The following is a 24,812-nucleotide window of genomic DNA, read 5'->3' as shown; positions in this document are numbered from 1 at the left end:
AAAAGTATGAGAAATAAAGCAAATAAATGGTTAAATCAGTAACGAAACAAGTCAGTAACATATTGGCAAATCATTTGGATAATAACATAATCATAAATATCATCTATTCTATCACCTACTCTCTCCTTCCTTTGGCATAGCCCACGTGTCAGATATCTCAGCGCCTTTTTTTTTTTTTTTTTTTTTTTTAGTGGCCCTAACTTACGTTACCGGCCTCGCGAGGAGGGCGGCGACCTAACTACGCCGCGCAAAACAAACCGGCCGTCCTAACTAAGACCGGTGGCCACTTTTACAGCAAGACAACATGGGAAAACCCATATCCATGTACTATGCCATGAATATGGGAAAAAACCCGTGAATTTACGTTAAGACACATAAATGACAGTGAAACTTACCGGTAAATTGATGTTTGTGAAGGGAGGGAAGGAGGAAGTTTGTGAATGGTAAGGTTACGAGAGTTTGATGACAGGAATGGTTTGAAGAGTGGGGGATATGTCGCTGGGAGGGATGGGGTTTGTGAATGTTTAAGCGTCACGATGAAAGGAATGGTTTGGAGGATGGGGAATCTGTCGCTGCTGCAGTTGGCGGCCGACGGTTGTCTGTGGTCGTTCAACCCGGCCGCCGCCGCTGTTCAGCGGCCGGGGTCCGCTGGTGTAGCTCGCTGGGCCGCTGAGCCTCTAAGCCTGCTCCAGCGGCAGGAGAAAACCCGTCTGCCACCGAAGCTCTGTGTTTCGGCACCAGCGAAAAACCCGACCCATCCCGTATCACAAGTCAGCCTGGTGGTAGCGAAACGGGCGCCTGCTAACAGTCAAGGCCGTTAAAGTAGCTCTGAGTAGGGTGATGTTAGGACGAAATCAAGTACCAGGTTTGTCAATGTTGTGTCGTCCCCGAGAAGCGTCGGGAGGTCGTTTTTAAGGTGTTGTACCGCAAGATAGTTAGTGATGTGTCTTCGTTCGTGATGCAATGCCGTGCATGCGATCAAAATGTGCTCTACGGAGATGCGTGTGTCGCAGGTGTGGCAAATCGGAGGGCCCGTCCTATCAAAAAGGTGGCCATGGGTGAGGCGAGTATGACCACACCTCAATCTGGCCAGGGTCACCTCGCGTATCCTGTCTGGTTGGTTACATGTGACCCATGTTCTAAGTTCTCGTTTGATCGCATACATATGTGCAGCATGATGTTGGTCCCATTTGCGTTGAAGGTACTCGGCGAATTTGATTTTTATCATATGAATAGCGTCCCCTTGGGCCATAGGTTCCACAACTGGATCAGGTCGCATTGCAGCCTCCTTTGCGAGGACATCCGCACGTTCATTTCCTGCAATACCGTAATGACCTGGAACCCAAAGAAGGGTCACATGCTGGCCCTCATTGAGATCTGATGTGATCCTGAGAATATTGTAGATACCGTGGTGGGTAACATTATCGGTCCTTTCCAGTGCTTGAAGAGCGGATTTCGAATCAGTACAGATGGTTGCCCGATCAATCTTTTCTGCCTTGATGTGCTCCATAACTTTTTCGATTGCGTGAACTTCGGCACTAAAGACTGTCGTAAATTCTTGAAGCCGGGTCCCAAACCTAAGCCCAGGGCCGACGGCTGCTGAACCTATCTGATTTTCGTGACATGAGCCATCTGTGAAGAAAAAAGCAGAGTCGCAGTTGAGCTCTACATACTCCTGGAAGAGCATTTGAGCTTCCACCGGAGGTATACTGGTCTTCTTATAATCAAAAAGAAATTCAATGGATAGGTCTTTGAGGAGCCAAAATGGAATCATAGGAGGATTTAGAGTAACTTCAGTGCGCCTAATGTTTAGCAGTTGATGAGCTTGCTCAAGGCACCCGGGTAGAAAGCACGATCTACGCAGTGGGCGTCGGGTTCTTGGTTTCCTCGCCTCCATTGCTGGTACCGCAATGTGATTTCGAACACTTTTTGCTCTGTAGTAATAGCGGAGGAAAAGAAAGACGCGTCGGTCATCAAGTGCTGGAATGCCGGTATCTGCACGAAGCGCAAGAACTGGCGATGTGCGAAAAGCCCCAGTTAGAAGTCTCAAGCACGTTGATTGAACGGCTTCTAGACGTTTGCATAAACTGGGCGACAGTGTGCTAAACAGATAACAATTGTACTCAATCGTAGATCTGATTAGCCCAATATACAACATTTGCAATGTTTTCCTGTCCGCACCCCAAGAAAACCCACATATGCATCTTAGGACATTGATTCGTTTAATACAACGTGCTCTTAGGTGCTCAACGTGTTGACGGAAGGTTAGATTAGTATCCAAAATGATCCCTAGAAATTTGTGTGACGTGGAAAAAGGTATTTTAATCCCATCGATGTGTGGGGATCTTTCAAGCGATGGACGGGGTCCACGTTTGAAGACCATCATGACTGATTTTGGTGCTGACAAAAAGAATCCCCATTTTGTGCACCATTTAACGCAGTGATCAACCACTGTTTGCAATATAGAATAAGCCTGTTTGTAGTTTTTGTGGGATACCCATATTGCTATATCATCAGCAAAAAGCGAATAGCGGACAGAAAATGTTAGAACACGTGGCAGGAGTAGGAGCATATCGTTCAGGGCAATCAAGAACAGCGTAGGTGACAGCACGCTGCCTTGAGGGACGCCATGTTCCATTACAAAGTCGTCAGAAAGTGTCGCTTGGCAACGAACTTTGAAAGTTCGGGGTTTTAGGAAATTTTGAAGAAACGCAGCCAAATGGCCTCTGATTCCGATTGAGTGCAGCTTATAAATTATCGTCGAACTGTGTACCTTGTTGAAGGCTGACATTAGATCTAGGAAAATAGCAACAGTCGGTCGCCTATGTTCCCAGTTTACCTGGATGTCCGAGATAAGGCGAATGATATTGTCTGCCGTACTACGATTTTTCTGAAAACCGCTTTGACATATATCAATGCAATGGTTGCTCTCAAGGTAAAATCGCAGGCGCCTGTTTACCATTCTTTCGAAAATCTTGGAGACACAATTGGTTAGTGAGATTGGGCGATACGAATTTGCGTCGTGCTGGTCTTTGCCGGGTTTGAGGATAGGTATGATTATACTTTTAAGCCATTCATCCGGGAAGTTGTCCTCAGTCCATAGTTTGTTGAATGCTATCAGTAGTGTGGAAAGGTTAAGTTCGTTCAATTTTGTGAAAAAAGAATATGGAATGGAGTCTGGTCCTACCGAAGTTTTAGTGCTTGCCTTTGCTAGGGATAGTTTAAGTTCTCTTAGGGTAAAAGGAGCATTGTATGGTTCAGAGTTTGCAGAAGAAAAATCAAGATTTACTGTTCTATTAACGAGAGCTCGATGCACGCTCAAGGAGTAAATATCTGTAGACGATGTGTTGGCAAAGTGTTGGGCAAATATATTTGTGACGGTAACTGGGTCAGTTACGAATATATTGTTTGAAAGCAATTGCGGAAAGGCACCTAAATTAGTTCGTCGTGAGGCGAAAGCACGAACATGACTCCAGAGTTCGCTGAGCGGGGTAAAACGATTACATTTAGCGGCATAGTTTTGCCATGCCGCCTTCTTTTCTTTGTATATAGTTTCCGCACATTCTTTACGGGCAGCGGTATACAGTTGGGCATGTCTGGGACATATGCATCTCTGGAAGTTTCTGAAGGCTCTTTTTCTTATTGCTTTGGCTCTTTGGCATTTCCAGTTCCACCAGACAAGATTTTTAGATTCATTTGCAGTTCCAATCTTAATAGTTTTTTCTTTTAGCGTTTCACTGGCCGATTTCTTCATAGCCCCCATAAAATTGGAAATGGTCTGAGACAGGCCGTAGGGAGCATGTCTGTTGACCTTTGCGTTAAAGCCCGACCAATCCGCGTTATTTGTTTGCCATACCTTCAGTGTCGGTGCTGGTGACAGCGTGGTTGCACTGGTAAGCATGATGTGAATTGGATAATGGTCTGAAAACAGCGGATCCGATGTTACGGTCCATCTAAAGAGCGGTGCGATCCTCGGGGAAGAAATTGACAAGTCAATTGCAAAGGTTGTGTGGTAGCTACTACTGACAAACGTTGGGTTGCCGTCGTTCATAGCTACAAGGGACTGGCGGTTTAGTGCAGCTTCAATTATCCTGCCTCTCGGCGATAAGTGTCGGCTGCCCCATAGTGGACTATGACCATTGAAATCGCCGAGCAGAAGGCAATTTTCTGGCATTTGCTCTAGAAGGTCATTCAGATTTTGCTGGTTTACAACAGTTGCATTTGGCGGCAAATACACTGAAACAACCAACAACTCGCGGTTTAGTAGTGAAACAGTAGCTGCTACAACATTTAGCGGGGAAGCTATGTTTGTTTTCCGTTGTGACACTGAGTTTGCTACATAAAGAGCTACGCCACCCTGTCTATTTGCTAGATTTATGTCCTGTCTGTACAAAGTATATCCAGCCACATTGTAATTGTAATGATCTGTGCTTTTAAAATGAGTTTCCTGAATCGCCGCTAGAAGAGGAGCTTCCTTTTGTATATACTGTTTAAATTCAGACAAATGGGATAGAAGTCCTCCTACATTCCATTGAAGCAAAAAATCCATTGCAGCAGCTATCTAGTTTGTTTGGCGCGCTATTCTGGGATGAAGGATCGTCTGGTCACGACCTGGGTACGAAGGCCCACATTTTTCCTCTCCTTTGTTGAGCGTGCTCGGAGGCGAGTTTTGGGGCCTTCTGCATGGAGGGTGAGCTGAGTGTCGGAATCGCTGTCATCAATGACTGATGGCGATCGCAGGACGGAAGACACGGCGACCATTTTGGGGGTCTCCTCGTCCTCGCTCGTCGTATTGGCATCATAGCATGTGTCGTCGTCGGAATCTGTAGCCCTTGTCCGGTGGAGTGGTGTAACTACGGAGACGCCAGTTGGGTTGCTGGGGGACATTTCACAGGTGCCTGGTGTTTGGGCCTGGTGTCGTGTCCCACCACTTTTGTGCGGGCCTGTTTCTCGCTGATCAACCACGGTGGGAGAGTCAGGGTGGACTGTCTTGGGTGTCGGTGTCGACCGGGCGCAGCCTACATCGATAGACCGAGCGAGTTCCGGCGTCGCGGCCGTGCGCTTCCGAGCATGGGTGCTTGGGTGGTCTGGCGGGCTCGTGTCTTTGCGGGCTGGTGGCGTCAGCTTTGCGTGACGTGCGACATGGGGCAGATCCCGAGGGGGTGGGAGCTCTGGCCAGTCCTGTGGGCGGTTTGCAGCCTGGGATATCTGAGCCTGTGTTTGTCCCACATGGCGCGGGACTCCCTCGTGGTGGGAGGTGCTGGGCTGGGTCATGGGGGGTGACCCACCGTGGGTGCCAGCCACGTGTCCAGATCTGCGTTGTGTGGCCTCGCGGAGCTCCTGCACCTTTGCAACCCACACGGGACAGTTCTTGTCAGTCACTGGGTGCGGTCCATTGCATGCAGCACAGTGGGGAGGGGCGACACACCCTGTAGACGGATGCTCCTCTGAGCAACGTTTGCATATTTCAGCACGAGACCTACATGTGCCTTGTCCGTGTCCATAACGCTGGCACTTGCCACAGCGCCGAGGCAGCTGGTGAGATGGCCTGACTTCATAGCGCATGTACACTGCATAAAGGTGTTCAGGCAGCTGTGTGGCCGAAAACCTCACCTTGAGCAGTGGGTTCGGTCTGGAATTTTTTGAAGGGAGGCGTGTGACACTTGTGACACCCTGGTCACGGCTTTCCTCAAGTATGGTTTGAGGAGACTCCATTGAGAGCTCAGGGGCATAGACCATCCCCTCCACCTGGTTTAGGCGGTCTGCTGGAATCACAGAGATGTCCTCCCCCCTGAATGACCTCCAGGCTAGCAGAGCCTCGGCCTGGTACATGTCCCTCGTTTTGACAAGCAGAGAGCCGCTTCGAAGTGCAGAAACCTTAGCAGCTGCATAATGGATCACGTCCAGGAGCTCATCTCGAATTTTGTAAGGGCTGAAGTTCCGAAAGCTTTGGTTTTTTTCCTTAAATCTCACGAGGAGGTAAGCAGGTCCAGTGGGAAGGAACTGACCTTCGTCAGTAGCGGTAACCGCCTTGGAGAACATGGCTGGCATAGCTGGAGAGAACGACACCAAAAAGCGAGATAATCTTGTGAGGAAATTACAAGTCTTGCCAAAGAGTAGTCAACAAAAAATGAAGACGTGAAGAGGAGGGAAAGCAGACTCACCGTGGAATCTTGCTTTAATAGTGGGAAGCCGCTCGGGCAGAGTGAGACGAATGAGACGAAAAGCTGTCGAGACTAAATCCACCAGAATTCAATTTCACGCAAAGACAAGGCTATTTTTGATAAAAAAAGAAATGCTGAACAGGACGGGAACAGAATATCCCGTAAAAAACACCCTAGCACTTAAGGGCCGAATCACTGGCCACGACGCGCAGTGCGCCACGCAAACAAATCAAGGGCCGCGTTCGCCGCGCTATTCCTGGGGAAACCCGCAAGCAAATTGTAATGCGGGAACAATGTGTACGAATAAATGGATCGCATCTTCAACCCTTAACCCTCGCCGGCCGAGGGGGGGCGGGTGCCGCCCCCCCCATAGTTTTTTTTTCGCGATAGCTCCGAACACGCTGGCGATAGAAAGCTGAAACTTGGCATACCTGACCTTTGATCCAAGCCGCATCTTTTGACACCAACTGCATTTTTGGGTCAGGTCAGGTCACTGACCTATGACGTCATAAGTGAACCTCTGCACGGTCTTCAGACGTCGCAACTTCGCAACGCCCTCACTGCCAGAGGAGATGTCACAGGGAAATGAAACTTGCAGGATCTAGTATCCATTATGATTCTCACAACTTGTATATCTCGGATTTTTCCTGAAGGTCATATGAGGTCAGGTCATTTTCGTGACCTCACCATTATAAGTCAATGGGGAAAAATTCAAACTGCTATTCTGGCGCCGGGAACGATCTCCAATATCTCAAGCACACAGAATCGTGATTTGATGCACTCCTTGCAAGGTTAGGTGCGTCACTTTTGCAATGTTGACCTTCCGTGACGTCATTTATGACGTCATCAAGGTCATATTAGTTTTTCGTCAATAACTCTTGATCAAATTGAGCTAGCGAGTCGAGAAAGCCACCAATGGACTCAGGAAGACCTGCCGAATCGAATGATATGCGACATGACCTCTTTCGACCAACTTCGTGACCTGGGGGTGCTGACCTGACCTTGACCTGAGGTCAACACCCTAAGTTGACCTGACCCGAACAAAAAGTATATCATTCGACGCGCCTGAGCGAGGCGAACACGATGCTGCCAAAATCGCGGCTCTGCGGCCGTTTTTTGCGAAGTTATTCACCAAAAACAGAACCGTACCCTGGGGCACTTGACCTGGCCTCAGAGGTCACCGGTTGACCTAAGACCTTAAAATCGGGTACCAATCTCTGCGTCTCGTAACGGCGCACACGCTTGTTTTTTTTCCGCGACGCGCTAGCTCCACCAGGGGCGAAACGGCGAGAGGGGGTCGTACCCGCCCCCCCCCCTCGGCCGGCGCGTATGTAGAAAACCAATAGGTCCGGCGAGGGTTAAAAGCTTGAGACGAAGAAGATGTAGCCGGAAATTTACTTAATTTCATAGGGGCAAAATATACCTCTAAAACCCGCGAGATAATCAAGCATGAATCATTCAAACGTAAAAAGTTTTCTCCCAGAAGCAAGATAGCGCCAATTGATTTTTCCCCGTCAGTAGTGTAAAATATCGAGCGCCGGATCGACACGAACTTGGGCTCTCACTGCCGGGAGTCCATCCAACGCTTTATCAGCTGTCAACTGAGCTAGGTCCTCAACTCCTCAACTCCTCAACTCAGTCCCGTATACGGGACAGACTTTCGTTCAAGAAATGTTTGATTATTATTTAAGGACTTTCGATATTAACAAATTAATTTTGATGCCGAAAACAAGTTTCGAAAAGGCAATTTAAATAAGAACTAAGCGCGCCCAGTTTATCCATTCTGTCGAACGTTATTCCTTTATTTTTTAATATGAGGTGCTACTGTTACCTAAATGATACGCATACGAATACCTTTACCAGCCCGGCGTTGCGGGGGAGGCGCCCGGACCTTCCGTCGGTGTCTCGCCGGGGGGGGGGGGGGGGGGAGAAGGGGCGCGGACGGGGCGCTGCGGCTCTCGTCGGCGCGGGCTGCGGCCGGTACGTCAGTGGTGGCTGGTCCGCCGGTGACCCGACACCAAGCATCGATCGCTCGTCGTCCAGTGGGCCCCGACGGCTGGGAGACTGGGCCGGCGCCTCCTCGAAGGATCGACGGTTGGAGGCTGGAGGCATTGGGGGTTTTCGTTTGCTATCGGCCAGTTGAAGCATCAGATATCAGCCGTCACTCGTCAGCCGTCAGGTGCCATTCGTTGGACGTCAGATACGACGTCAGTCGTCAGTTAACAATTTTACCCAGCCGTCATCCGTCAGTCGTCAGTCGTCGGTCCTTAAATAATTACCCTCCACCAGCAACTCCCTACTAAATCCCGATAGCCGACCGATAACAGTCAACCGTCAACCGTCCGCTACCAGCCATGCCGCCTCAGACCTCCGGGCGGCACTCTCCGGCTCCTTCGGAGATGACGCGCCTGACGAAGCCACTACCGGAGAAACAGCCCCCCGAGGAGACCAAGCCGGTGGCGGTGCACCCGCCGGTCGACGGCGGTCTGCGCGCCTGGCTGGTGGTACTGGTCAGCTTCCTCTGCAACGGCGTCATCTTCGGCATCATCAACTGCTACGGCGTGCTCTACGTCTCGTTCCTGGAGCAGATGGAGACGGCCGGCGTGGCCAACGCCGCCTTCAAGTGCTGTGAGTACACTGGTTGATACTCTCACGCCACCACCGGTGTGGGGCCGTGACGACATCATCTGTGCCAGTTGACAGAGTGCATGCAGTGCTGACTGTTGATTGACAGCTTGGTTGTTTTGAGCGAGCACGCTAGTCAGTCCCGTCAGCAATGTATTAGCGTGTACTAAACAATGCTGTTTAGGCAATAGGCATTATCTGTCTCAGACCAAGCGCCAGGTCAAATTGAGACCGGCGGCGTTTGTCTCATGAGAGCGCCGATCATCAGCACTCATTCCCTCAACTGCTTTCTAAATCTGTAAACGCCATGGCATGACCATTGAAAAACGAGACACTGAGAATAGAGGCACTGTCATGCTTTTGTTGAAACTTACCGGCTGGCATTGATGGAAGATTGCCATGTGTCCAAGATATTCGACCTCAAGGGCTGACAATTTTCCTTACATGCTAAGAAAGAAGTAGACAATAGCCGTTTTTACGACGGCCATCTGGTACACATTTGGTGTAGATTAGGTGCAGATTTGGTGCAGATTTGGTCATAATTTCATTGTGTTTTTTTTTAAGGTATTAGTTTGGGTTGCACAGATGCTTATATACCTTTTTTCCATATTATCACACCTTATTTTCGATTTAACACTGAAATAAATTCATGATATGAAGAAAGGTACCTATTTGTAATAAAAGAAGTATGATGCAGATTTGGTTAAATTTGGTGCATTCGCCAGATAGCCCATAGTGAAAACGACTTTTTTATAATATCGCTTTGTTATGAACACACGAATGTAAAAAGAAACCGAGCCCTAACATGGGGCGGTCAGATGGTCGCTTATCATTCCTGGAAACATGCCGTAAATTCTAGTAAATCTGGCTGTTTGTCCGTTCGTGTAGCTGTTAAATCTCCAGATTACCAAACACTGATAGCTCAGCCTGAAACAATTAAACTAAAGATGCCATTTATGGCTCAGACACCGTCCACCGCACAACACAGGTCTCTTCTCCAGGCATGATGCGGAAAACGTCTGACGGCTAAGTAGGCAGCCGCACAAACTTAGTACCAAATCCAAATCCAAATCCAAATCCAGTGTATTGAGGTCTCCATTTAAATGGCTTTTCAGCCCTCTCGTCGTGTACATACAAGTATTAAAATTCGCTGACAAACACGTGAATCATTACGCAGTACGTACATAAAAGGCTAAAATCAACGCAATAGCGAAACACTAAACACCAAAAGAAATAAAAGACATCTAAAATACATGGTTTTTCATCCGCTGCCGACCCCGCCAACGCTGTTCCACGTGGACACAGATCTGTAAGGGAAACAGCACCTCGCTCGCTCACTCTTAATTTTAGGTAGCTCCAACTGATGTCCGTGGGAGCATCGGGTGTGTCTCTGTGACACGTCCGAGCGACGCTGTACAACTTGGGCCAGTGCAGGCGGCGCGTCAAGCGAGACCAGCCTTTGTATAAGAGCCACATCCCGTTTCTCAAGCATGCCCTCGAAACGCTGCCATCCAAGCGCCTGCAGAGCAGGAGTGACGTGCTGCCGTCGGGCCAGTCCTGTGACGACGCGTGCCGCGAAGTTGATCGCCTTCTGGATACGGTGCTTTTGGGAGGCAGTACATCCTCCCCACACAGTGCAGCAGTAATTGATGTGCGGGAAAACGAGCGCCTCAACCAGCAGCTTCTTAGTCTCGTATGGCAGCTTGTGTCTCAACTTGGACAGCCCGATCAGAACAGAGTAGCAGCGGCGGATCACCTGTGACACCTGCCTCTCCCATGTAAGTGCAGAATCAATGAATACTCCAAGAATTTTGGCGCACGGGGAAGGTGAGATTTCGCTGTTTCCGAATTTGATAGAAAAATGGTGATCAAGTTTTTTCTTTTGTGACTTGATGATCAACAGCTCAGTTTTACCAGGATTTATCTTCAATCTATTTTGCGTATACCATTTGAGCGCCAGTTCTAGCGTGTCTTCGACTCGCTGTTTTAGAGTGGTTAAGTTTTCGACAGCATCAGAATCTAAAAATTGCACGTCATCGGCATACATTACTTGTTTTCCAAAAGGCAAGTGTGATTCAAGGTCGTTTGTAAAAAGTGAAAACAATTTCGGGCCCAAAATCCAAATTACCAAAGTCTGGTCGTTCTTACAGGCCGACTGCTGACCGACAGACCGTCACCGCGGCGGAACATGAACAATAAACACTCGGTCAACCCCGGTCAGTAACCTCAGGCGTCACTGTGCATTGTGCGCAATGTGATGCATAGCTCTGAGCATTTCAAGGGCTCTTGAACATTTAAAATGTGAGAGATAATCACAAGTTAATTTTAACGGTTAATCCGTGTGTTTGTGGCGTGTACACTGTACAGGGCGATGTGCGAATACTGTTAAAACGGTGGACCATGCTTTTCACAGGTTTCCCAACATTTGTTACGTTTAAGCTGCCAGTGACTCGACGGTAATAACAGAAGGTCATCTGTTCGGAGCTTGGTGTTAAATATTCTTTTTTTTTCGTATTTTAAATGTTTAAAACTTAAATCTTTGGTTTTGGTGAAAATATTCAAGCAGGTTTATCACCGCTTTCGTTCCTACGACTTGCCTTCCATGCTCATAACTAAGTATTTGAGCACGTCAAGTGTCATTCACACTGATCGCCGCCAAAGGCGCAGACTTTACACGCTCTCCAAGATATCATCACACACTTATCGCCACGGCTGTTCTTATATCAATACATGTTTATAGCAGGAGATAACACCGTCCGTTGAACCGTTTGGTTATGCAAGCCGAATGTAATGTGCGCATTTTGTCCCATTCCTATTCCGGTATTATCCTGATCGCCCAGTCTAATCCAGATCAACCAGTACAACGATCCCTACGTTGCAGGGAGCTGGGATCTTGAGTTAGGCAAAAGACACCCAATATCCTTCAGACCAAATTATTCAAAATTTCTTCGTGCGTCGGTGCTGGTGCCCACGTATTGAACGGCTGCCATATATAACTATAAGAGCTTCATGTCGAATACGCCCAACTGGGCCGGGTAACAAATTTCTTGAAATGTTCGACTGGTCAAATCCGTGGTCAGATCTTCGTTGAGGCGTACATGCATCATGTACTTTGAGCATACCTATTTCATTGTGCATGAATATGCCAGAAATATTTCACGAACACATACAAAAAAAAACCTGACGTGAATGATCTGAAACATTTTTGGTGCATTTTTTGTCTTTGGTTAGTTTTTAATGCGACTGCTTGCTGCAATATTACTTCGTGACCGTTGATTTTTGTTACGATGTTTCCTCCGTGTCGACCTTCCTGGAATAGCTGACCCGCCGGGCTATATAGAATACCCAATACTCAATACCCAATACGAACTCATCTCCTGCGTCCGCCCCAATCTGGCTCTATTAGCCTGCCCCGGGGTCGGAACAGTCATTATCTCGCATCCCGGACCCCGGTCAATGGCGAGGGCCGATACAGGACGGCACCGAACATGGATGATGGACCATTGATCGTGGCCTTGGGAAGCGACATGGCTAGAGACAAAACAGGACTAACGACAAGTGTAGAGAACAGCGCAAGGGTCACAGAGCATAGCACGGGCGGCCTGCATGGGCCGTAAACCGTAAAATATAATATTTATACAACAAATTACAAAGAAACAGGTTAAACGGTCAACAGGCAATAGTGTCCCCGTTCTCGACGACGTCCCCGTCAGAGCATCAGATGCATGTAGGTTTTATAGGTCACGTCAGACAAGACCACAGCTGCATTCCACGGATCACGGAGCACAGTCGGCAATTAAACACGGCCCGTGAGTCACGGACCTTAAGGGATTGTAAACGATAATGGGGGAGTGTCGGGTTTGCCGAGCCTGAGAACAGCTGGTTGGAACGGTGGGGGACACTTAATCTCCGACTGACAGACGTAACACTCCTGAGAACTTCTTACCAGATTTGTGTACCATTCAACTGATAATGTAATTCTAATCGTGTTTAACGCAGTCATGTTATGACTTACTCGCTGGTCAAGAACAGTTTTTTATCGTTTACGATGCGAACCACATTAACCCGCGCCCTGCTGGGGGGGGGTGTTTGAACACCCCCCCTTGTGGTTTTTCGCGAATATCTCAAAAACGGCGGCGCGGAGCGCCGCCGTTTTTGGTACACCTTATCATACATCAATTCTACACATGTTGTGAAAATTTCAGACCAAGGTCATTCAAGGTCAGGTCACCAGGTCACTTGGAGTGACCTCACCTCATAAAAACTTTCAATGTCTGTCATAGCTACACCGAGTGACCGATCGCTTTGAAACTTTCAGCGATTGCTAAGAGCAATAGCATGTACAAAATGTATATCTCAGAATTTTGATATCGATGACCTAAGGTCAGGTCAATTTTGCGACCTCCCCATTATAAGTCAATGGGAGAAAATTGAAATGCGCCTCTTTTGGATGAAAGACATTATAAACACTCCCAAACACCGAATTACAAGTGGTTTAGACACACTGAACTTGAAAATGGTGTCCGTGACCCTTGTTTATGCCCTGAGGTCATCTTAGGTCACGAATGGTATCTAACAGTTTTTCGCAAATAACTTTTGATAGAGGCATGCTAGAGCGATGAAAACGCCTTAGATGTGTTCAGCTCGACGATACGGATCGACTGATATGCAACATGACCCTTTCCGGTCAGGTCATGACCTTGACCTGAGGTCAAATTTTCAAGTTGACCTTTCAAGGTCAAGTTATAGTTCATTCGATGCGTCTTGACGAGAGGAACACGATGCCGGTAAAAGTAAGCTCGTACAATGCTTGGGTCAAAAGTTATTGCAGAAAAACTGTTTTCGAAAAAATCGGCTATTTTTGCAGTTTTTGCCCCTTGCAGGCAAAACCGTTGACGTTAGGTCAAATCTGAGAGATTACTCAGAAAGGGCGTTAATAGGGCTTTCGAATGCGCTTTTCCGCGGCGCTGTAGCTTTATTGGTTCCCGAGTTATGCGTTGGCTTCTTGGAAATTTTCGACATTTGACCTGCAAATCGGCGAAATTTTGCCTTCAATGACCTCTGGTGACCTTACCTTTGACCTGAACAAAAAATTGACCGAAGTGATTTCGTCATTATTTTTTACGCTCTTTCGAACGCCGCCTTCCGCGTATCGCTACGTGGCCCAGGAGCCGAGTTACAAGGGGGGGGGGTGTTCAAACACCCCCCCCCCCCAGCAGGGCGTGGAAATCCAGGACCCCCAGCAGAGCGCGGGTTAAAGCCTTGGTGGGTACTCACTTCTGATGGTTGCCTCTTTTCTGCGAAAATGCACTTCGGAGACAAAAGTCCACGATATTTACGTTTATACTTAGGTTCAGTTCATGTGATGATGTGTGTATGATGCCAGCAAGCAGCAATGAGGTGTGAAATGGCTGCTTAGTACTTACCCAATGCACGTATGTGCATTAATCCTGTCATTAGAGGTAAGGTTATGGCCGGACAAATCCTGTCACGATAACAGTTGCCCGCTGTGATTGTGCCTGTCGCGGCCGCCGCAACAAAGATTGCAGACCAAGTGAGACAACACGTGCGGGAGCCGAGCAAAACGAATCTATCGACCGCGAAGTGAATGCAGGCTATTTCTGTCGATTGATCACCCACGTAGAGACCACTAGGCAGCCCTTACACCTAGGCTGGGTCGGCCGTGAATGCGACGCCGACCGAGTCAACGCACGGCACCTCCGCACTTTCATGCTTACCTACAGATTACGGACGACCGTCATTCACAAATGTCTGGAGTTGACCGTTGTAATTAATTCATATATGGTACCGCTGACCAGGGGCGGATCCAGGAAAACTCCAAGGGGAGGGTCATGAATCGAAGTGGTGCCCCTACCTATCAGGGCATATTTTAAGGCACTTACTGCGTCCCATTCTGGGACGCAGCCCCCTCGCCTTGGGACATAGCCCCTGCTGATTTGACCCACTGCGTCCCTGCCCTGTGCCCTGTCCGGTTCCCTGACTTGTGCCCTGCTGTGTGCCCTGACCTGTACCCTTCCCTCTAAAATGTCCTGTGCCATGCCCTGTAACCTGCCGTGCCCTACTTTCTGCCCTCCTCAGTGCCCTACTCTGTTCCTTGCCCTGTGCCCTTAGTAGTAGCACGTGCCCTCTGCTCAACTTTGGGACGCAGTAAAAATTTGTTAAAATATGCCCTGCTACCTATACCCAAAATTAAAAACTCAACGGATTTCGTCCACTTCATTATGGTGGTGCCCCCATTTTCAGTTTTTTATTTTTATTTTTTAATTTTAGTCAGTATCTTACCTCTTAGCCACAACCACATTTACCAATTGTAAGCAAGTATATATGAATGTGCTATGTGTATATATGTTGTGGACGCTGAGTAATGAGTACTTACCAGGAACGTTATCAGGTAAGCAAATCGTTGTCAGTCCGACGAACTTGACCCTGGCGTCTAAAGGGTCTGTCCTTGACACTTCAGGCTTGTCAGGGGCACCAAAGTCCTTCCAGGGACACCACAAACCTGTCAGGGGCACCTACGGCCTTGTAGGGGCGCCACAGGCCCGCCAGGGGCACCACAGGCCTGTCAGGAAGCAGGGGCACCACAGGTCTAGCAAGTATACACGACAGGCCTGTCAGGGGCACAACGGGCCTGTTGGGCCCATGAGCACCCCTAGGGGCAGGGGCACCACAGTCCTTCCAGGGGCACCGCAGGCCTGTGAGGGGCACCAGCGGCCTAGCAGGGGCACCAGTCAACACAGGCCTGCCAGGGGCACCACAGACCTGCCAGGGGCACCAGAGGCCTGCCAGGAGCACCACCGACCTCGCAGGGGTAACTTGGGCCTGTCAGGGCCCAGGGGCACCACGGGCCTGTCGAGAGGCACTTCAGGCTTTTCAGGGGCACCATAGTCCTCTCAGGGCGCAGGGGTAGCAGGGGCACCAGAGGCCTGCCAGGGGCACTACAGGCCTAGCAAGGGCACCACTGGTCTATCAGGGGCACCACGAGCCTGTCATAGCCAGGCATCTCAGGCTTGTCAAGGCCCAGCGGCACCACAGGTCTGTGAGGGGCACCAGCGACCTAGCAGGGGCACCAGTCAACACAGGTCTGCCAGGGGCGCCACAGACCTGCCAGGGGCACCACAGACCTGCCAGGGGCACCAGAGGCCTGCCAGGGGCACCACCGGCCTCGCAGGGGCACCTTGGGCCTGTCAGGGGCACGACGGGCCTGCCGAGGGGCACTTCAGACTTTTCAGGGGCACCAGTCCTCTCCGGGCGCAGGGGCACCAGAGGCCTGCCAGGGGCACCAGCGGCCTAGCAGGTAAGCAAATCGTTGTCAGTCCGACGGGTTGGCAGGCCTCTGGCCTAGCAAGGGCACCAGAGGCCTGCCAGGGGCACCAGCGGCCTAGCAAGGGCCCCAGAGGCCTGCCAGGGGCACCACAGGCCTAACAAGGGCACCACGGGCCTGTCAGGGGCACCTCAGGCTTGTCAGGGCCCAGGGACACCACAGTCCTTCCAAGGGCACCGCAAGCCTGTCAGGGGCACCAGAGGCCTGCCAGGGGCACCACAGGCCTAGCAAGGGCACCTCTGGCCTGTCAGGGGCACCTCAGGCTTGTCAGGGCCCAGGGGCACCACAGTCCTTCCAGGGGCATTACAAGCCTGTCAGGGGCACCAGAGGCCTAGCAAGGGCACCACAGGCCTGCCATGGACACCACAGGCCTGCCAGGGGACCACCGGCCTTTCAGGGGCGCCTCAGGCCTGTCAGGGGCACCACGTGCCTGCCGGGGACACTTCAGGCTTGTCAGGGGCGTTACAGTCCTGTCAGGGCCCAGGGGCACCAGGCCCGTGGTGTCCCTGCTAGGCCTGTGGTGCCCCTGGCGGTCCTGTGGTGCCCCTGTCAGGACTGTGATACCCCTGATAGGCCGGTGGTGCCCCTGGAAGGTCTTTGGGCCCCCGGGCCTCAAGGGGGGGGCCATGACCCATGTGACCCCCCCTTGGATCCGCCCCTGCCGCTGACCGTTGCAATTTATTATAGAAAGTAATCCAGGTTCCCGGAACATAACGATATCACTGTCTGCCGCACTGCCTCTTTTGACACATGCACAGCTCAAAGTCGCCTCCAGTGACGTCCCCCCCCCCCTGCCCGACAGCTCTGGCGGGCTCGCTGTGCACGGGCCTAACGTTTCTGATGTCGGCCGCGTCCGGCGTGCTGGCTGATCATGTGGGCATGCGTCGCACCGCGTGCTGCGGTGCCCTCATGGCCTTCACCGGCCTGCTCGTTTCGGCGTTCGTCTCCGGTCAGGTGAGTGTGTGAGAGATGTGTGAGAGATGTGTTGTGTGAGAGATGTGTGAGAGGTGTGTGAGAGGTGTGTGAGATATGTGTGAGAGATGTGTGAGGGATGTGTGAAAGATGTGACGATCGGAATGGAGAAAGATGACCTCGAGTAAGCAATTTATGTAAAAATGGAGCGTTTGGGGAGCGACGGGGCTGAATTTGGAAGCGAAGGTCTGATATACCTAGTCTTAACGCTAGCTCGATTAGATATTGCCCGTTTGTGAGATAAGCACCTTACCGGTTCTCGTAATTTTCCGCCAGGTGAGCTAAAAGGTAAAACAAGAAGGCAGGGCAAAACTACATACAACAAAATACAGTTAGCTAAATTTGTCGGTCTCGCCTGCGTACTCCTATGCTTGTATGCTGTTGTCCCATTGCGAGTTGTGAATGATAGCATCCAAAGTCCAGACTTTGTCACTTGTTTCACTCTCAGACGCTCATTGCTCATGGCATTCGACGCAATATGCGGCCAGTTATGTTCCGTTCTGTGTACCAATTCAGCAGACTGTGACGACAGAACACGGCCAGACCGCGTGTCAATGTTACTTTACTTCAGTTAGGACCGAAAGCCTGCCGGCCAGGCCGTGACCTCCCACTTGTAAACACGATGACAAGACTTGCTAAGAAAACAGTAGTATAAGCGAATACAAACCGATGATAGAGCCGCATTGCGGATGTCTGGGCGCGGTTTTCTTCTCAAACGACGCTGATTACCATGGCTGACCCGGTGATCTGCTTTTTGTTCTGTTTTTCCTTCATCTTGTGGCATGTTTTTACGTCCTGACTAATAACGATTTAAACGCAGAAGATTGACGAAGATAGATGTTTTCTATTAAATACGGTTTAGATACTACATATCCGGGTTACGGAAAACTGTCAAATGATATATATGTGACATATGATTTAAGGGTCATTTTATTCATAGAATTCAATAGGCATACTCAATATGGACCATAGGTAGTTGGATGAAGTTCAGGTCGTGGGCAGGTCAATGTGAGGTCAAGGTCAAGTGAGATCAAACTTTAAAGTTTATTGGCAATACTAAAAAAGGTGTATATCTGATGCAAATCACGCAAATCTAATGGTGCTATATTTTTGTTTCTGTACGAGGTTCACAACTTCAAAACGTTTGAAAATTTGGTGCGTCGTGACATGCTTAAAATTGAAATAACTCGTTAACTTTTTTGCCGATTCTTCTAAAAGTTAGAACATAGATACACACTCACAGGCAGTACTTGTCTCACATATGAGTACCTGTATTATGGTTTTTCTTCAATAAACCACGAAGTTTGGATTGTTCAACGATTTTGCAAAAAAAATCAGTTTTTAAGAAAAACATTGGTTGAAACAAGACATTTTCAAAAATAAGGTAGCCATTTGCATAAGGACAAAGTGAAATCACGTAGATATTTTTCGTTACGTCTTGATCCTTGATATAAACTGTATGGGTGTTTGAAATTTTCAGGTATTTATTAAGCGAAATGGCGTGGCATGACGTCACTAAAACGTTATTTTCTTAACAAATTTTAGACGGATTCACTTAAATTTTAAGGGAAAATGTAAAATTGATGTATACTAAGGTACTAAAAGTTTGGCGATTTTGGCTGAACGTGCTTAGGGGCTATTGGCGAAAAACGGGAGGGGGCAGATTTTACCGTCCCCCAGGGGGCGCGGGTTATTGCCACAGTATCCATCTCAGCTCATTCAGTGTCTCTGAGAGTGGTCATCTGGCACATCAACCCGCCATTGATTATCGACCCCGGTGCCGCGGGCGGAGCCTTGACCTTGACCCGGCATTGGCCGTCCAGTCAATGCCACCACAGCTGGCTCAGTGCCAGGGGCTCCTGTTCCATATTAGTATGGGTCGAGTTGGGTGGTGCTGGGGTCTGGCCCAACTGTGTGTAATTTTATAAGTATATATAATCGCGTCCACAGATAACAGTAGTAGGGGAAAGTGGGGTAAGACGGTCAGGGTAGGTAAGACGGGCACCCCTTCTGCAGACCAAACCAATAGCGCTACGAGCAAGAAAAGTTAGGACCAGAATTGCCTTTCCCACTACACACCACCATTCAAGTCTGGTGAATTTGTGTTCAGTCGATAATCTTTTATTTTGATTTCTTTAAAACACTCATTTCATTGAAAACATCCATAATGTATTGTGCAAGCTTTTGTGTACAGCACTATAGAGTTAAAAACTCGCAATCACTTGTGGTACACTCATATGCCAACAGTGTTCATTTACGGCGGATTTGCTTTGTCTGCATCAAATTGTCCACAGCGAAAAATCGTGCTGAACTTCTGACATTGAGTTTGGGGTAAGACGGGCAACTATGAACCCAATGGGTCTGTAATGGTGAAAATATTTTTGTTGCTGTAGGAAAAAAGAAGCATTTCTAATAAGAATATGTTCGATTCCGATACTCACAGACATGTTAGCAATATTCCTTCGGCACAGTTTATTCTCGAATAATGAATGTGAAAAACGGTTCTACATGGCTTCTGAACTAGGGCCTATATAGGAGCATACGCCTTCTGCACGAATCTCGTATACTGCCATTTCCGAAGCACTTGAGACCAACGAGCGACTGTATAAATGCGGCTAATCTCGGGCATTTGTTGCGAGCTGCGCTGATCGGTGAAAGAAGCTGGCCGTCTTGCCCTACCCATGTGACCGTCTTACCCCATGGGGTGGGGTAAGACGGGTTTTTGCAAGGTTTTGCAAAAATAGCTGCAGTTTATTTGTTGAATCAGGTCTAAGTCTCATCTTCTGGCAAATGAAAGTAAAATGTCTGAAAAAGGTTTTCACCCAGTTTCCCGTTTCTATGATGTTTCTAACCGGCCGAAAAATGGCTCCAAAGTTAAGGTGCCCGTCTTACCCCACTTTCCCCTACTACTGTTATCTGTGTCGTGTCATATGTAAACATACACATTAATCATAATTAAGATATGCTATTTGTTTTTTATTGTTTTTTTTTTGTAAAGGCCTGCATATATTTTGTTACAAACAGAAAGCTATATGACAATATCCTCTTTTTATGATCGAACACAAAATTTGGTAGTGGATTCAGCCCAGCCTTTCGACTGCATCTTGTATACTTTGATACAGGGATGCGGAGCCGGAGCCGGAGCCGGAGCCGGAGCCGCCGGAGCCGGCATATTTTGCCCGGAGTCGGAGCCGGAGCCGGAGCCGTGAAACAATATAGCCCGGAGCCGGAGCCGGAGCCGGAGCCGTCAAAAAAGGGGGCGACTCCGGCTCCTTTTCTCAAGAGGAAACAATTATTTACCTACTGTTAACGCCAGACCCCTTGAGACCCTAATTTTTCGCGATTACTTTTAAATGCGTGAAGGAATTTCAACCAAGCTCAGGACATGGCCGTTTCAAGACAGGCCGAAACTTTTACAATTTAGATATTTTATCGCCATTTCAATATTTCAGGCACTTGTCATTGACTCGTAATGTTAACTGTTTTTCCATCCTGGATAGAGGCTTTCTACGTCATATGACATTAGGCTCCGCCCACGACTGCGGCATTGACCCGTGCCCATCAGCGACCTCTGTACAAACGACGCCCCTGCCACCTGTGAAGGACTATGAATTTCGCTGACGCTTCACGTGCTATGAGTCAATTGCAGCAGACGGTCAAGTAAATGTTAGGCTCTTGTTGACTCTTGTATATAGGACCAAGAGGACCATCACTCCTCAACCTACTACTCAGTCGAATGCTTCGAACAAACGTTAACGATTCCTAACAAATACGATTTTCGATGTAGGGTATCTGTTTGAAATACGAGCGAGCCGTATGATGTGAAGCTCAGGCAATTAACTTATTATTGCGTTGTTCGATGGTTGCATAGCGATGTACAAATCGGCAGCTACTTGGTGACATCCGACATCCCATTATCGCATTATCTGCAACGCCATAGGCTTTAACCCTATTCCTGGCGGGGGGGGGCCTCAGGAGCCCCCCCCCCCCTGAGGTTTTTTGGTTATTTCTCCCAAACGCGTTGAGCTAGGAAGCTCAAATTTTCTGACTTTTCCTAAAAGGCTTCTACGCAACATGTCTGAAAATTTTGAGTTGATCTGACCTCAGGTCAGGTCACCAGAGGCGGTTTGGTGACCCTACCTCAGAAAAGTTTGCAATCACGCCAGAGCTAGAGTTTTTGACCGATCAATTTCTTCTCTTCAGGCTTTAGTTAGGGTACCAGTATGTGCAATTTGTATATCTCGGAATTTTGATATCGGTGACCTAAGGTCAGGTCAGTTTCGCGACCTCCCCATTATAAGTCAATGGGGGAAAAATCAACTCCCTGTTTTTACCACTAAAACGGGTCGGAATGGCCCCATATACCATACATGACTTCATATACGATCAACCTTCACTACCTTGAGGTCTGTTTTGCTGTTGGGCAGCTGTGAGGTCATGTGACGTCATCAAAGGTCACCAAAGGTTTTTGGCCAATAACTCCGTACAGGAACAAGATACAGACGCGTGGATGGTCTCATTGTGTTCAGCTCGTCAAGACGCATCGAATGATATACATGATGACCTCGAGGTCACGTGACCTGAGGTCAACCTTTGACCTTGACCTTGCGAGGTCAACATATATATCATTCGATGCGGATTGACGAGAGGATCACGATGATGCCCTTAGTTTGTTCCTATCTTGACTAATTCGAAAGTTATTCGAGAAAAACTCTCTCCATATTTAGCGCCGCCATTTTGACTTTTTCGACCCCTGTGACGTCATCTTTGACCTGACCTGAAAATGACCTTAGTAAAAATTGTAGATCTTGACCGTGCGTATCCGATGCCGTTTACCGTTTGTCGCTATCTTGCTTCGTTCTCGAGATCTCAGGGGGGGGGCCGAATCGGCCCCCCCCCCCCGCCAGTTTCTTGTCCCGGCGGAGCCCGCCAGGAATAGGGTTAAATACAGGTGAATATTTCCTAACCTTATGTCAGTTATATGCCATCTGCCCGTCATATGCAGCTTATATATATATATATATATATAAAATATCAGCGAACATATCAGCATTGTAGAAGCAATGCGCATTGAGCATTTATGACTCCTTAGTCATCATGTCGCTCTCTGGGCACTGTCAGCCAAGACGCTACGCACAACTCCGCCGGCTTTCGGCACCGCTCGACCGTCGCCCGTCCCCGCTCCCCGCCACAGCGAGAGTGACCGCGCGCCGGCCCGAAACCGCCGCAGGCCAAGACCACAGAGGCGGGGCTTAGCTGTGACGTCATAACGTATCACAGACTGACTGGTGATAGCCTCTACACACTGGATGAAAATCTTGCTCGAAATTTAACATTACGAGTCAATGACAAGTGCCTGAAATATTGAAATGGCGATAAAATATCTAAACTGTAAAAGTTTCGGCCTGTCTTGAAACGGCCATGTCCTGAGCTTGGTTGAAATTCCTTCACGCATTTAAAAGTAATCGCGAAAAATTAGGGTCTCAAGGGGTCTGGCGTTAACAGTAATTCGGTTTGACAGTACAAGGCGTAAAACAATGTGGTATTCAAAATAGCCTTGTTATACAAATACAGAAGCAACGTGTACCAATCCCATCGCCTTTTTTCTTCCACCCGTATTTAATTGATCGCATAGAGGATGTACTGAGTAGAAGCCGGAGTCGGAGCCGCCGGAGCCGGAGCCACCGGAGCCGGATCATTTTATTCGGAGCCGGAGCCGGAGCCGGAGCCGCCATGACATTTCACCCGGAGCCGGAGCCGGAGCCGGAGTCGATTTTTTTCTCCGGAGCCGGAGCCGGAGCCGGAGCCGTCTGAAATTTCCACGGCTCCGCATCCCTGCTTTGATATGTAAACTTCGGTAATTAAGGCTCATGTGGTTGTCGACAATACTTTCCCGCTAACCGTATCTGACGTGCTGCGAGCCAAATGCACTGTGGATACCGACGGTGTAATTTATAGGGCTGGTATCAGTTGCACGATACTGAGCCGATAGCCCAGTTGTGCAGCTCAGGTCTGAGGTGCAACACAACACTGGGCTGTAAAAGTTATAATTCGCGGTATTGTTGAGGCATACGGGTATATCGTCGGAGCTTTGGCTGTAAATAAAGTATGCCCGGGAGCCAAATTATGGTCATAGTGAATTAGGGATACCAAAAGGCTTTGCTTTGTCTGTCTTCATTGATGATGGGAATCATTAGTACTCATGACAAATAAGCTTGGTTCAATTTAGGGCAAATATTTCGTCAATCATACTTAGTTCCTTTCACTATATAATATTAGCTGCAACGTGTTTTATATTTATTTCCAAGTGTATTGTACTTACAAGTTACAACGCTTTTTGCTTATGCAATTGCAAGCAATGCCTATGAAATGCCCTAATACCAAATGCCCGAAAAAAGGAATATTGCGCAGTCTGTCGACCGTCAATGAACAATCATATTGCTGATCGTGGACAAAAATATATTTTTTTGTATCATGATAAGTGTTGCCATTTCTTGTATTGCTTTTGTTCATTATTTTATCATTAGCCTGACTGAGGTCATAAGTCATGCTGTTTACATGTCTGCCCACATAAAAAAGACATGGGGCTGGAAACATGCCAACAGTCAACCATTAGTCTCTGGCTGAGAACAGTCGAATGAATTTATAATAGTATAATAATGCAGTTACTTTTTATGTTACTATTAGAGGTTTTCCTACCTAACTAAGTGCGTCTTGGCCATGGTAAATGTGTAGTTATAGAAAAGTTAGAACAAATATTTGTTAATGACTGTTATAGTCATTTTACCAACCGGGGACGGCCAAGCCGAGAATAGTGACCAGATTGTTACATAATCATTTTAATAGTAGAACTTGTTTTTCATTGCCTACGGTAAAAGAATGGCGCTTTACACTTACCGATTCCTTTTTTATCCATCATCTATTTTGCCGAATTTAGAACGACCTCTTGAGGTCACTACCCCGCCCCCTCACCCGCGGGTGACCCGTCGCGTGCCAGCTCTATAGTCTCGGGCGACACTCGGGCGGTGGCGCCCTTGGCCATGGACTCGGTATGTGGCCGGTGGGCGGCCGGCGCCAATCGGCACCGGTGCCAGGCCCGTGACGCGAAGCGGCGCTCTTCAGCCGGCCGCTAGTCGGCGCGAGGCGCGGCGGTTCGGACTCGGAGCTGGCACGGCGCAGGGTCTTGGTGGGGTGCTGGGGTGGTGAGGGAGGGGAGGGGGCGGTATAGGGTGGCGGCGATGACACATAGCTCTGGGACCGGGACGCGAATGTAGCCCTGGTGACGGCTAAGTTGGCACCTACACAAGGTGAAGCGCGCCGATTTGGCGCACCCTTCAGCACGAGCGCAAAAAAGCGCCGTTCGGGCTAAGGTGCCTGCCAATGACAGTTCGGTGACTGCCGCGTGGTAACAATTCAGGGCGGCCCTGAGTTCTCACAGCTGTGCCAATACATAGCTATATTTGTGAGAAATCCACTTCCTGGAGAGTATTTCTGCGTAGGCGACTGAACACTGACCGCCTGGCGGCGTTCATCAGTAGCGCCTTCATTGTGCTGGATGAATTGATGATGAGTTTTCCTGATCGGCTACAGGAAGCTTATATCTAAAACTCTTCAATCAATGCACACCATTTAAACACAGGAAAACAAGCATTTAGCCTGTTGTATGCCTGGTAAAACTCAAGCTGACACAATGTGAAAACAATGTT

General features: G+C 48.7%; 1 protein-coding gene across 1 annotated transcript in view; it reads left to right on the top strand.

Moving 5' to 3' along the window:
• The first annotated feature begins 8,151 nt into the window (after positions 1-8,151).
• LOC122385595 (monocarboxylate transporter 10-like) overlaps positions 8,152-24,812 on the top strand; it is a 52,657-nt gene continuing 35,996 nt past the window's right edge. Inside the window, exons 1-2 of the mRNA XM_043373972.1 lie at positions 8,152-8,792; positions 16,937-17,088. Of these exons, the coding sequence (XP_043229907.1) occupies positions 8,519-8,792; positions 16,937-17,088 (426 nt within the window). The 5' untranslated portion in view covers positions 8,152-8,518. The remainder of the gene's footprint in view (positions 8,793-16,936; positions 17,089-24,812) is intronic.

Source organism: Amphibalanus amphitrite, unplaced genomic scaffold (assembly GCF_019059575.1).
Source record: "Amphibalanus amphitrite isolate SeventyFive unplaced genomic scaffold, NRLGWU_Aamphi_draft 000224F_arrow, whole genome shotgun sequence".
NCBI classification, from domain to species: Eukaryota; Metazoa; Arthropoda; class Thecostraca; order Balanomorpha; family Balanidae; genus Amphibalanus; species Amphibalanus amphitrite.
The sequence above is the reverse complement of the archived record's forward strand: the minus strand, read 5'-3'. Positions and strand labels throughout refer to the sequence as shown.